Genomic DNA, 13,854 nt, shown 5'->3' on the forward strand with positions numbered 1-13,854 from the left:
TCTGCTTGCTGACTGGACATTGCGGGGGGCAGCATGTAGAACTGTTTATATAAAGCCACTGCAGCCGGAGAATAATGCATGTTCCAGGCTTTGGTAGCAGTTCTTTCCTTTAAGTTATGTTGCGCTGAAAAATGTTGTGTCCAGGTGCTTCCGATGCAGTGTGCTGTGGATGAATGTGGGTAATAGGTTGTGTAATTCCCATGTAGATTTCAACGAGTGCAATGTGTACGGGACATGCAGCCAGACGTGCACAAACACGGCGGGCTCCTACACCTGCAGCTGTGTGGAGGGCTACTTGCTGCAGCCAGACAATCGCTCCTGCAAAGCCAAAAATGGTGAGGACAAACACGCCACAAAAAAAACCAAGGACGCAGTTCATCAGAGCTGATACATATATATATGTACACATATTAGTTTTACAAGCGTGTGTCCTGAGGACATGTGTCTTCTACATCTCATCTTATATCGCTCCTGCTTTTTCCCCCTCTCCCTCATTCTGTCCTCTTCCTATGTTCCTCCCCTCTACTCTGCTTTCCCGACTGCTCCTCCCCAGATCCGGTGGACCGTCTGCCTATGCTGTTGATCGCTAACCTCCATGACATCCGCTGCACCTCCCTGAGCGGCTCCACGTCCCGGCTGCCCTCCATCGCCACTAAGCAGACCATGGCTATGGACTTCATCTATGCCGAGGAAACAGTCTGCTGGATAGATGTGGGAGAAACCCCTGCCGCCACCCACCTGAAGTGCGCCAGCATCCCCGACCTCAAGACTGTCACCAACATCCGCACCATTAACATCTCCCTCAGCCTGCACCGTGAGTAGCTGTTTCACTGACAGAAATGAGAGAGAGCTCGGCTGGGCTTTTGTTTTGCTAGAAATTCAGGAACACAGAGGGGATGACGGTCTAGTTGCAGACCTTCAGTGAACCATAAATTAAAGCCTTGCATAAGAGCACGCAAGCAACCACACTCAGGTAATCAGCTCCACTTGTCAGCTCAACTGGTGTGAAATTTCCACACTTGGCCCCGGGAATCAAATGGTCAACTTTGCATTTGCTAGCTCAGACAAATGTAAGATGTGAAGCAATACGGCCTCATCTCCGAAAAGTTGCTCATACCAGCACAAAAGTGCCAAGCAGAAATGCTGAGGCCAGCTTTATTTTTCAAAAGGTTTGTCTTTGAAGAACAGGGGCACCCTGACACACCACTAAATCTTAGCATTGAGGCAATATGTGTGTAGCTCACTTACAGTGATCTGATACATATAAGGCTGCCAGCGTGCCTTCAGGCGTTATTTCACTTTTCTTGACAGGAAACCGGTAATCTACTGTGTAGCTTGATGTATGTACTGACTGTTCATGGCTGTTTAGGAGCCTGGAGGTGTATTTTTCCATTGCTGTTGTTTGATGCACTTGAATATAATTGGTTGTATCCAAATTCCAGTCACTGACTTTTAATATGATGACATTTAGCATCATGTTCGCTGGCAAAAGGCTTCTCAAGTGCTGCACATTTGGTTCTGGAGGTTGCAGATAGGATGCGCAAGTTTCTCTGTTGTGGGTGTGGGTGTGCAGTTTCGAGATCGTATAGGCCACATCTCATAAACAACGATAAGAGATGAGTCACAGACATCGTCTTAACTCACTGATGTCATCTCCCTCGCAACACACACAGACTAACATAGATGGCATGTGAACACTTACCGTCAAGAGAGACTTACTCATATAATGCTGACATGATTTATCTCTGATTACGAGCCTGACGGGGTTTGTTTTCATCTGTCTGGCTGACGAAGCCGTTACACTCTAAGAATGGGGGCACAAATGTAGACAAAACATTAAACCAGGGTGTGGGTTCGTGTGCGTGCGCATATGTACGTGCACGTGGGAATGAGTTCCCTTGAGAAATGGCCCCAGGCGTGAAACGGCAGAGGTGAGAAAAAGCAAGCGGAGGAGCTGGGTGTGTAGACCCTGAAATGTGGGACGGGAAACTCTGCGGCGTGATTAGAAGTGCCTCGGCTCATATCCACTTCAAATGAGGCTTGTGTAACTGCTGTCACCAACGACAGCCGGGGCAGAACCGAGGCTCTGAGGCTCAGTGAACCCCAACCTCCTAAAATAGTGTTTTGTTTTTTTTTTTCTCTTTCCACTTGATTCGGTGCACTCTCATGAGCGACCCTTATCCCACCTCGCCCTCATTGTGTTGGCACTGTGGCAGTTCGATTCGCCGCTCTGTTAAGTGGTCTGAGGGTTAAATGGGGGCGAGGGGTGGAATTGAGAAGAGACCCTGAGAGAAAGATTGAAGCAAAGGAGGCAAGAGAATGATAAAATGAGACGGAGAAGGTAGTGATTTGCTGTACCTTAGAGGGGTGTGTGTGTGTGTGTGCGTGTGTGTGTGTGTGTGTATGCGAGTGGTCATGCAGATGGTATTTACATTCCTCCGTTGGGTTATGTCAGCCTGAACAGCCCTTACATTCCTTTGGCCGTCTCATGTCCTGTCCAGTCAGGTCACTTTAACACGCTCATAGCTGAGGCTCAGACACACACACACACACACACACACACACACACACACGCACCGACCCAAATACCTTTGACTCATGCACCCATTACCTAGTGATGTATTTACCTTTTATGAATTGAGATTTTTGCGCACATTTATTTATGTGCTGTCCCGCTTGTGCGTACCCTCATGATATGAAATGCTTCGTTGTGAAGTGGAGCTGCTGCACTTGTCGATTGCATCATCTCACCTGCTCTTTATGTTTCCTGGTTTGTATCTTATCTGACTTAACCTACTTTCAGTCTAAAACGCATTTATGTTCAGTCTTATCTAATGTTGATATCACAAAGTGCAGTTTGGAGTGAGACGACCTCTGACCTTCCATTGAAATTGAGGAATGGATCTGTGGCGCTCGCACAAAGAGTACACCAGTTGGCGCTGAGACGTGTTATCTGTGGATCTGGCTCTATGCTGTTATGTGTAGTAAGGGTTTGCCCCAGGAAATGGTGAAGCAGCGGAAGATATCCAGGCAGATCTTGTTGCCTCTTGTCTTGTGACTCATGACAATAACCACACTGGTTACATAGATGATATATGCAATGTGAAAGGACATCATTTCCCCCTTCTATAAATGTGTTGAGGTGTTAAGTTGAAGCAGATTTTTAGGTTGCGTGGCTCCAGTCATGTCTGTCGGGGGATTCTGGGCTGTCAGAAGTTATTCTGCGAGCAAACAGACAAACGGCCAATGGACTCACTGTGCACTTTGGCTGGCATCACGTTTTTGTTGCATATCAGTCTGGATTTTCAGCTGTGACGAGGGAGCAAAAACCCTGCGTTCATTTCGTAGACGTCAGTCAAGTCCAAAGGCCATTTGCTGCATTTATTCATGGTTACCTTGTGGTTGTTTCCTTTAAAAAGCTATTGAAGCGTGACCCACGTGAGCTCCTTCTTGGGTTTACAGGAGCAATGTCCTGTAATACAGCTTTGTACCGCAAGAGGAGATAATCCAGTAGGCCCAATAGTTTCAGCTGGAAAATGAGAATCCAGTGGCAGGTTTGTTTTGTTTCATGAGCTCTCCTGGTTTCAAATGTTAAAGATGAATTGACTAAACTCCCAAATGTAAATAAAGGAAACGTTTTTACACTTATTGTCCTTATCAAACAGAAATAATACAACCCGACACCTTGTGAGTTCACTCTTTTACTGAACTAGGAAGAGTTTAACACATTTCATTAAAACCCAAAACAAATGTATTAAAGCTCACTAAAACGGTCTTGGGTTGTCTTTCCACGTTCGCCTCTGGTTTTGTCAAAATAAATCCTTCAATTCACATGTTAGATGTGAAGATTTACCAGCTCTATCTGTTGTTTTTGCCCCTTTTGGACTCCTAACTCTTTCTCGCTCCTCTACCACTGCACACCACTCCTGGTCCTACCCGATGTGTCGTCTTCTCCAAGAGTCATAGTCCTGATCAGAGTCGCTGTGAATCACCCCAGTATCATACGCACTGTTGTCAAACTGACCTCAGCCGTTTGTGGAAGCTGTTTTCAGTCCCGTTTCAGTCCAGTTTGGTGTGTAGTTAACTTTCATGCTGCTGAGATCCAAGCCCTCGGACCAGGAAAACTCGACAAGGGCCACAATCTAATTGGCTTACGTCAGCTGGCTGTAGGCAAGGAGCAGGATTTGTCAGTTACTCTGGTTGTATGCTGCCCGCTATTTTTATCTTAGAATTCTAGCCATGTTTTACAAACTACACCTTTAACCCGTTTGCTCTTCCTTTGCTTGAAGGTAAACTTGCTCTTTCTGGTCATATAATTGGTGCCAGCACAGGGTCTTTGTCTGCTTTGTTCTGTGTTGTATAACGAGCAGGGCTCAGGTGCACTCTTAAAAGTATGGTAGGCAGACCTGGGGATTGGCCTTAGATGGATATGGATGAAATTGTGGAGGGAGGAAGAGGGGGTGGGGGTTGGAGCAGCGTTCACCCAAACAGGCTGATTTATAGCTGCTGGGAGCCCGGGAGAGCAGGGCAGATAAGTAGACGAGGGTTCCAGATGTGGCCTGCACCGTCTGCATGTGTGATTTCTCAGACTGGGAAGATAAAAGGGGAGCAGAGCTTACCATCCCATCCTCTCCACCCTCCGAGCGGAACTCCACAGCAGGGACCAGCCTCCGTCCACCAGTCAGTCCTCCTTCCCCCTCTTCCAAGTCTTTGTTCCTAGGGTTATTTTGGGGGGGAATAAATCAGTGCACAGAAGGTCTTTGTGTGTTACAAGATCTGATATTAATGTATAAATTCATGAGGAAAGGCTTCCAGCCTCACTGCAATACAATTATTTATCCTATTTACTTTATTTCAATGTGCGTCAAGTTTAAACAAAGGCTTCCAATGTGCTGCATTATTCTCTCAGCACCTCTATCTAAAGAGAGTATGTGTTCTTTGTGTTCATCATTTATTATCCTCGTTTTTGAGCCATCAGGTCCAGCCAATCGCCTCACTTGCCATGGGCGGGGATTTGCCGTTGGCATCACTGTTGGGGGTTACAGCCTCTCGAATGGAGGTTGTGTGTCAGATCCTTATGGAAAACCATAAACACTACACTCTAAAACTGTGCTCTCAAGAGGTCAAAGAGGGTTTTTGCGCAGTTAAATAGGATCTTCTTGGCGAGGGGGAGGATTATAGGAGCACGACGACGATGCTTATTTTCTGCTTTGCACCGACATGTAAATAAAAAAAAAAAAGCTTGCCGTGACACACAAATAGAGGAAATAACACTCGGGTACAAATTTTGTGATGCTCGTTTGAAGAACTAAATAGGCTGCGGCCCTGTATGTAAATACCTAGGCTATTTGGGCGAAAGCATGTTTGTTGTTGCCAGCAAGAACCGCCCCCCCCCACCCTCAGTTTGTGAAGCTTTTCCTCAGAGCAGTGTGAGCTGCTAGGTGTTAAGGGACAGGAAGTGAGAAGGGGTTGTGAGGGCAGGGTGGCTGGATGAGAAGAAAGGGGTGGGTTCATTCAGTTTCCCAGCAAACTTTCCACTTACCAGAAGCTGAATGAGCGAGGACGTCAACAGACCGGCTCTCTGAATGAGGGGGTACACCGGTCTGTTACACAACGCAATAGTCGCAGTGTTGCACAACTGCTCTGTATACGAGTCTAATCAATGCCTTGTGCAGCCGGGCCTCCAGCTGGATTTCTTTAGAGGAGTAAGGTTTTAGAGCTGATACCAATGGGAGTATCGCTATCCCCCTTAACTCCATGACAAACTTTCCCATTTGTCAGAATCTTGGTTCTGATATTTATGTAACATCTTGGACTGGTTTTTTACTCCCTATGTTCTCATGACTTTGATTTTTATTACCTTTTTATTCGGTCACGTATTCGAGATGCGAGACGGCCTCCGTCTTTGCCAACAGTCAATAAATTATTAATTTTTTTTTTATCTTGGAGTCAATCCAAAACTTTTAATATTCTGATAAATGAATTTATTTCACCATCAGTAGCTTTCTGTCTTTCTTTCCCAACCACGGCCACAAACCCCCTCAACTCTGTTTATGTTGAACACCAGGCATACTGTAAGTACCATGTGGGGCAAGCCGTTTGAAGCTCTGTGTATGCCTGGTAGGTGGGTGGAGGTGGTGGTGGTGGTGGTGAGGTTTACATTGGGTCCAGATGTGTGTAATCTCTGTTGTGGAAGTTGTTTTAGCTCTGTCTTTTTGCAGCACGGTTGTCATTGACGGGGGAGCTATAGTGTAGTGCAGGTTTCTTTTATGAATGGTCAAAGCCTCCGAATATGACTGGACCCTACTTGCTTTACCCCGACATTAATAATGGTCCAATGAATTATCCGGCAAGAAAGGTGTGGTGACTTTGATGCTGCATGTGTGAGTAGTGAGCCTGTGTGATGTGCACTTGTGTATGCAGTGTTCTGCTTTGAAAAGGAGTGTGGCTGCAGCTGTAAAAACACAAAGCTGTATGTATCTTCAGGCTCCCCACCACACCGCAGCTGGGTCCCCCTGTGGGCTGGGATTTCTGCGCCCTGTCTCACAGGACAGAGTTCTCAGAGAGGGATAAATGTTTCCATTGCTAACTTAGCACTTCAGTTGCTCAATGCTGGGGGTGCATCCAAAAATGTAGGTCTCAATCTGCAATGTTTCCTCTTTCTGGGTTGGCTTAGTAAGCAGTGAGGTTACAAAATGTTAAGTCCTGAGTATTTCGGGCTCTGTGTTGCAATGATGAAACCCCATTTTTCTTTTCGTAATTTGTATAAAAGACATAAAAGAATAGATGGCCAAATGCAGATGCTTCCATACATGGTACCAGGGGTCATTGGATGGTTTGATGTTCATAAAGATTATATGAGTTATATGATATTATTATATTTTATTATGTACAATAAATACATCTCACCATCATATATCATCTTGTCCCTGATATTGATAGTGATAGTGTGTTTTTTTTTTAACTAAGTTGTAATAATAATAATAAATGTGTGTATAATAGAAGAGCAACATTTAAGCCTATGTTCTCCTCTCGAAACACAGATTAGCATATCACAGTATATCCTCTAAATCATCTGAAAGTAAAGTCTTTAGTTTTGTTCTCCGTGCAGGAGATCTGTGTTACTGCTCTAGTCCACTGAAAGGAGCTCAGTTTAGAAAGTGGAGGCCTTCACCTCACGCTCTTTATCTGTCACTTTTAATGTTTCTTTCCCTCCCCCATGCCCGGCCTGTCTTAATCAAAGATAAGTGGAGTGCCGGTAATGGACAACCTGTTAGAGCTTGTTGTGCAGTAAGATGACAGAAGCTCATTAATTCACCTCTTTTATTTTGTTTTTCAGGAGTGTGGGCACTCTTGAGGGAGGGTTAAGCGTCATAAAATGAGAGGTTTTAGAATTGAGGCTGGTATGTGACCAGGAGTTATATGACCGTACTCCTGTGAGGCTCCGTTTTCCTAATGCTTCTGTTCTATTCTTTCTCCTCTTCTGCATCCCTCAGATGTGGAGCAGATGGCTATTGACTGGCTGACCGGAAACTTCTACTTTGTGGATGACGTGGACGACCGGGTGTTTGTCTGCAACAAGAACGGCCAGACATGCGTGACCCTGCTGGACCAGGAGCTGTACAACCCTAAAGGCATCGCTTTGGACCCGGCCATGGGGTCTGTACTTCCCTCTCTGCTCTTGCTAACCTAACGCTGCCCTCAGTTCTGTTTTAGCAACGCCTGAGAGGAAATTCTGTCATATGAGCAGACGACGTGCTGACCAAGCAGGCAGTCAAAAAAATCAAAGCACTTCCCCCAGATGGAAACGTAGACTGATACTTGTGCCACATAAACACTTTCAAGTTGGTTGTTTCAGTTTCCTGGTGCTGACAAGCTGGTATCTGATGTAGTTCCCTTCTCTACAGTATCACTTCTCTTTTATTGGACTGGGAATAATTTCCAATCCTTAGAAATGACTAATATCTCCGTTGTGGTCAGTTGTTGTAGCGGTAGGTCATATTGACAGATGAGGTTGAAGCACGGGCATCAAATTTCTAAAAGTCACAAAATGTCCTTCTCTGTCATCTTAACTTTACTTAACCACCCGTTCTGCTTTGCTCCTCTTCTTTCTTTTGCTACAGCAAAGTGTTCTTCACAGACTATGGGTCAACGCCGAGGGTGGAGCGCTGTGACATGGATGGTCAGAACCGCACGAAGCTGGTGGACAGCAAGATTGTCTTCCCCCATGGTATCACACTGGACCTGGTCAACCGCATGGTGTACTGGGCTGACGCCTACCTGGACTACATTGAGGTGGTTGACTACGAGGGCAAGAACCGACACACCATCATCCAGGGCCTGCTGGTGAGGGTTTATGGACGACTGGATAACTGTACTCACAAATAAAACCAACTACATCCAAACATGGACACACACGCCCTTAAGAGTATTTACCTATGACATGTCATCTTTTAAAAGACTAAACTTTGCCAAACAGCAATAGCCCGGAGTCCCTATTGACTTTTCGGTCTTCCTTGTGATAACACAAAACATCTGTTTTCCAAATCTATCGTCATTGATTTAGCTTCATATTCGGAGCCAGTGCTGTTTTCCACTTGTCTCCCGTGTATCTGGGCAAAGATAGTCTGCCCCTCCAGGGGATAAGTCCTTTTTATTGCCTTGATTGATATTACTTAAAGAGTGTGTGATTTTTCCTGGCTAGTGCCTCTCTAAACATATTAGTCTGGCCCTAGTGAAGCTTGGCTCAAACTTTAAGTGGAGTAATGATCTTAATGAAATCAGGACCGAGTGGTGGGAGGACGATGGTGGTGGTGGTGCTGAGGTGTGTGTGTGAGGTGGGGAGGTAATATGATCCCAAGCCATAGATCTTTTTGACAGTAGAGGAGAGCTGCACAGCACAGACCCTTATAAAAAGTCAAATCTCTCTCTGTTTAACAGAAGATGGGAAGTGGAGCCATTACGCTGCCCCGTGCCAAGTTTATACAAAGACTATCTCTTCATCTCTCTGTCTGTGTCTGTCTGCATCTGTCTGTCTCGGTCTTTCAGAGATTACTTCACATTTTTTTTAGAACCTGTCAAAATCTGTTTTATTCCGATAAATAGTTTGTTTGGAAAGTTTCATCTTGCGTAATTTGCCAGGCTGTGTTGGACGTAGAAATGTGTACACCGACGATGTCACACATTAGTCATGCACCACGAGCTGTTGACTAAGAAGGCCGGCATGTCCTTTTCTTTTAAACTTTATTATTTATTGAGAGCCACAAAAAAGAAATGTGTTTGTTTAATTATGACTTTTTACAGCCATGATGATGATGATGATGATGATGATGACAAAAACAGACAGCATAAACAAGATACAACAAAACAGCCATGGTTACAAGCATCCATTATGAAAGAAGGACATGTACACATCCAGTATTTATTTGTGTATCAGTGTAAGCGTTTCCACTGTGTCATAAATCATCCATACTTTCATTTACAACAAAAACATTCCTTCTTCCTTAATTATTTTAGGGGGTTCAGTCTCGTACCCTTTTTTCCATTTCGTGTTGCCTTTTAGCTTGTTATCCATATTTACTTGTTTAAATATCTTTTACTACCAATGACACAAAGTGTTTGTATCATGTAATTAGTTGAGATAGTTGTTTTGAATCAGTTTATTTATTCTTTACTATTTTTATACACACACACATATATATATATATATATATATATATATATATATATATATATATATAGATAGATAGATAGATAGATAGATAGATAGATAGATAGATGTAGATAGATAGATAGATGTAGATAGATAGATGTAGATAGATGTAGATAGATAGATGTAGATAGATAGATAGATAGATAGATAATGATGTAGCAGGTTACATTTTTCTATCCAAACTCTCTCTGTCTTTATCGCTTTATTGTCTCCATATATTCCAGATTGAGCACCTGTACGGGCTGACTGTATTCGAGAACTACTTGTATGCCACCAACTCAGACGAAGGCAACCTCAACCCCAAGACCAGCGTGATCCGAGTGAACCGCTTCAACAACTCTGACTTCCAGGTGGTGACACGGGTGGATCGGGGAGCAGCGCTGCACGTGTACCACCAGAGGCGCCAACCTCAAGGTACCCACGAGGAGAAGCAGTTTAGCTTGACTGCTAACTCATCTTATCCACATCCATCATAGACAGTATGATAAGTGAACATAGCCTTGATGTCTGAAAAGTGAAGCCAATGCAGTAGTGCCTCGAACCTGCATTCTTTGTATGGTTCCACCGGTTGCAAATAGAAGTCCCATCTGTATGGTAGCTTATGAAAAAAATGACTCTACTACAGATTCCTGCCTTTTTTTTAGTGCAGCATGATGTTCATTTTCTAAATTATGGTACCATTTAGAGTGAAATAGACGACAGCTCAAGTCATGTTTTAGGGCAGGGCTTCTTGTGATTTGCAAGTTGCAAACATAGCATGTACTCACGTTCTCAGTCTGATCCAATCAGGACAGAGGTGTGGCAAGGTGTATTCTCACCAGCTTCATCCTCTCATTCAAGTATGTTTGCTTTTGGCACCAAAAAACAAAGATGGCAACTGCAGTGTCAAATGCAATGCCTGCCTGGAGGTTTCGAAACTGTTTTCCACAAAATAGTGGGTGACGTCACTGTGACTCCATCCGCTATCAGTCTATGATGTCCATTGATTGCACTTACTATTGAATGACTCATATATTTGTGCCCCTCTCTCCTGCCGTAGTACGCAGCCATGCTTGTGCCCTGGATCAGTTTGGGAAGGCCGGAGGTTGCTCTGATATCTGTCTGCTGAGCAACAGCCACAAGACCCGGACCTGCCGCTGTCGCTCTGGATTCAGCCTCGGAAGTGACGGCAAGTCCTGCAAGAGTAAGTATCCAGACTGAGGGAAATATTAATTTTGACAATAACAAACGCCTTCCCATTAGTTTCAGCTGTGATGAACGATGATGGCAAAATCGCTGATGGAACTAATTACATTTATTCATTGAGAATGTTTTTTTTCTTTTCTTCCTCTGCAGAACCAGACCATGAGTTGTTCTTAGTGTACGGTAAGGGTCGCCCCGGTATCATCAGGGGCATGGACATGAACGCCAAGGTGCCTGATGAGTACATGATTCCTATTGAGAACCTAATGAACCCCCGAGCCTTGGATTTCCATGCTGCTAGTGAGTTCATCTACTTTGCCGATGCCACCAGCTACATTATTGGCCGACAGAAGATAGATGGCACAGAGAGAGACACCATACTGAAGGAAGGTAAGAATGAATTGATGGCTTTGCCCTTGGTCCTGGAAATTATTTATACACTCTCACCAGATCCTGGCTCCTACATAGAATTTAGGAAAGGAGAGAATTCAGTCATATCATTTCCACTTTATTCTCGTGATGGTAATCCTGAATTGGCCAGCTAATAGGGTCCTTTTCGCACCGGCTTCTTTTGCTTATCTCAGGTATCCACACAGTGGAGGGGATAGCTGTAGACTGGATGGGAGGTAATCTCTACTGGACAGATGATGGGCCTAAGAAGACTATCAGTGTGGCCAGGCTGGAGAAGGCTTCTCAGACCCGCAAGACTCTCATTGAGGGCAAGATGAGCCACCCGCGTGCAATTGTGGTGGACCCGCAGCATGGGTGAGACACCGGAGGGGAGGGTGTTGTTATTTTAAATGGGTTTCTTCTCTTGTAAATGCCATGTTGAAGTTGTTAATGGTGTGATGGTTTTTTACTTTAGGATATTTGCCTGTACTGTAGATGTTTGTTCCATTACCATGTGTCCTTTGGGAGTATTCAAGCGATCTTAGGATACTCCCTCCTTTCATTTAATTTTATGTTTTGTTTCAGTCGAAGAGGGTCAAAAACTGTTTTCATGGCTGCAGCTCTCCCAGAAATGTTTTATCTCACATGGCTTTTGCACGTGCTGATACCTGTAATCGTCTCCCAGGTGGATGTACTGGACTGACTGGGAGGAGGACCCCACAGAGAGCAACAGAGGGAAGATCAAGAAAGCTTGGATGGATGGTTCCCATCATCAAGTGTTCCTGACCAGTAAGACGGTCCTTTGGCCGAATGGTTTGAGTCTGGACATTCCCCAAGGTATCCTGTACTGGGTGGATGCTTACTACGACCGCATTGAGTTGGTTTACCTCAACACCACAGAGCGAAAGGTTGGTAACGCTCAAGAGAGTATTTAGACAACAGTGTGTGTATATATATATTTACAGGTGATGAACCCAGATCTCTCTCCTGATTTAACAGGTGGTGTATGAGGGACAGGAGCTTAACCACGCCTTCGGCTTATGCCATTACAAGCAATTCCTCTTCTGGAATGAGTACCGGGGCGGCAGCATCTACAAACTGGACCAGGTCACCAAGACGGTCACGCTCCTCCGCAACGAGAGGCCGCCAATCTTTGAGATCAGAGTGTATGATGCACACCAGCAGCAAGGTATATTCTCCCTCTTCTTCATTCATTCTCACTTCATGACATGGTAATGAGTAAGATATGAACACAGAGTTCAACATTTCTCCTTCGATTGTCTTTTCTGTGCAGGCTCCAATGTGTGTCGAGTTAACAATGGCGGCTGCAGCAGTCTGTGCCTCGCCATTCCGGACGGCAGGTCCTGTGGCTGCGCTGACGATCAAATCCTGGATGTCGATAATGTCACCTGCAAAGGTACTTAGCAGCTTTACCAGGAGCTAGGTTTCACCAAAGATCCATGTTGCAGGTCATGGAAAATTCATTACTCTGCAGGAGTTAAGGCTGCTGAAGAATTCTCGGCTGCACTTTCCATTTGCAAAGCTATACTATACACCGTCTTTGCCAAATCCGGAGAGAAGCTTTCAAAGACCTGCACCAATATTTCTGCAACTTTAGGAGAGATGAAAGCTGACCTGCGCACCAAAAGGCTTTGCTTTGTTTTGGTGCTCTGCCCTTGTCTAAATGGCCCATCTGTTTCTGCTCCTACCCCTGATCTCATCCGCAGCCAACCCCTCCTACGTGCCCCCGCCCCAGTGCCAGCCCGGGGAGTATGCCTGCAAGAACAACCGCTGCATCCAAGAGCGCTGGAAGTGTGACGGAGACAACGATTGTCTGGACAACAGCGATGAGGGCCCTGAGCTCTGCCGTAAGTGCGCCGCGTCATTGTCATGGTTACGCAGCAACACATGGATAAACAAAAAAATCTGTTTAAGGATCTTGACTAATGCAGACTGACAGTGCGAGCTACAATTTCCAAGATTTGTCTCTTTCCATGCTGCGTAATAAGGCTGTAATGTCACTGGCCAACTTTCTCCTCATCAGGCGTCAGTGATAACCAGGGACTCATATTTATCTTGGATGTTCCTCTCTTTTTTTATGCACCATTGAAAGTGACAAGTTGGATATATGAGACCAAAACATGTCGATGTATGCTTTTTTTATTCCCCCCCCAGACCAACACACCTGCCCAGCTGACCGATTCAAATGCCAGAACAACCGTTGCATCCCCCTGCGATGGCTGTGTGACGGCGACAATGACTGTGGCAACGATGAAGATGAATCCAACACCACCTGCTCTGGTATGTAGAAAGCTGGACTATTTTTTTTTTTTGTTAAGAGAGCGTCATACTTTTTCAGTCATTTGTAAGATACAAGAATATATATTAGAAAACTGTATGTTAAAGATTTCAAACACATAACTGTGTTACTAAGGAGATTATATCAATCTGTATGGGTGTTTTTGCAGGATCCTCAAATTCAGAATAACTACTGACAAGTTGAAAATTATTGGCGCAAAGAAACATCTTTGTCCAGATTAAGAGAGATTTTAGAAGTGAAAAAAAAGATA

The 13,854-nt window shown here is 44.7% G+C and overlaps 1 protein-coding gene across 2 annotated transcripts in view; it reads left to right on the plus strand.

Annotated features, from left to right (window-relative positions):
- The window catches only part of lrp1ab (low density lipoprotein receptor-related protein 1Ab), a 90,675-nt gene that overhangs the window by 35,949 nt on the left and 40,872 nt on the right, over positions 1 to 13,854 (plus strand). For both annotated transcript variants that reach the window (XM_037102769.1, XM_037102770.1), the window contains exons 5-17: positions 207 to 335; positions 554 to 814; positions 7,497 to 7,659; positions 8,124 to 8,346; positions 9,937 to 10,126; positions 10,752 to 10,895; positions 11,048 to 11,284; positions 11,479 to 11,659; positions 11,970 to 12,192; positions 12,284 to 12,473; positions 12,579 to 12,701; positions 13,012 to 13,152; positions 13,460 to 13,585. In XM_037102769.1, coding sequence (XP_036958664.1) covers positions 207 to 335; positions 554 to 814; positions 7,497 to 7,659; positions 8,124 to 8,346; positions 9,937 to 10,126; positions 10,752 to 10,895; positions 11,048 to 11,284; positions 11,479 to 11,659; positions 11,970 to 12,192; positions 12,284 to 12,473; positions 12,579 to 12,701; positions 13,012 to 13,152; positions 13,460 to 13,585 — 2,331 coding nt within the window. The remainder of the gene's footprint in view (positions 1 to 206; positions 336 to 553; positions 815 to 7,496; positions 7,660 to 8,123; positions 8,347 to 9,936; positions 10,127 to 10,751; positions 10,896 to 11,047; positions 11,285 to 11,478; positions 11,660 to 11,969; positions 12,193 to 12,283; positions 12,474 to 12,578; positions 12,702 to 13,011; positions 13,153 to 13,459; positions 13,586 to 13,854) is intronic.

The sequence above is a fragment of the Acanthopagrus latus genome, chromosome 7 (assembly GCF_904848185.1).
Source record: "Acanthopagrus latus isolate v.2019 chromosome 7, fAcaLat1.1, whole genome shotgun sequence".
Taxonomy (NCBI): domain Eukaryota; kingdom Metazoa; phylum Chordata; class Actinopteri; order Spariformes; family Sparidae; genus Acanthopagrus; species Acanthopagrus latus.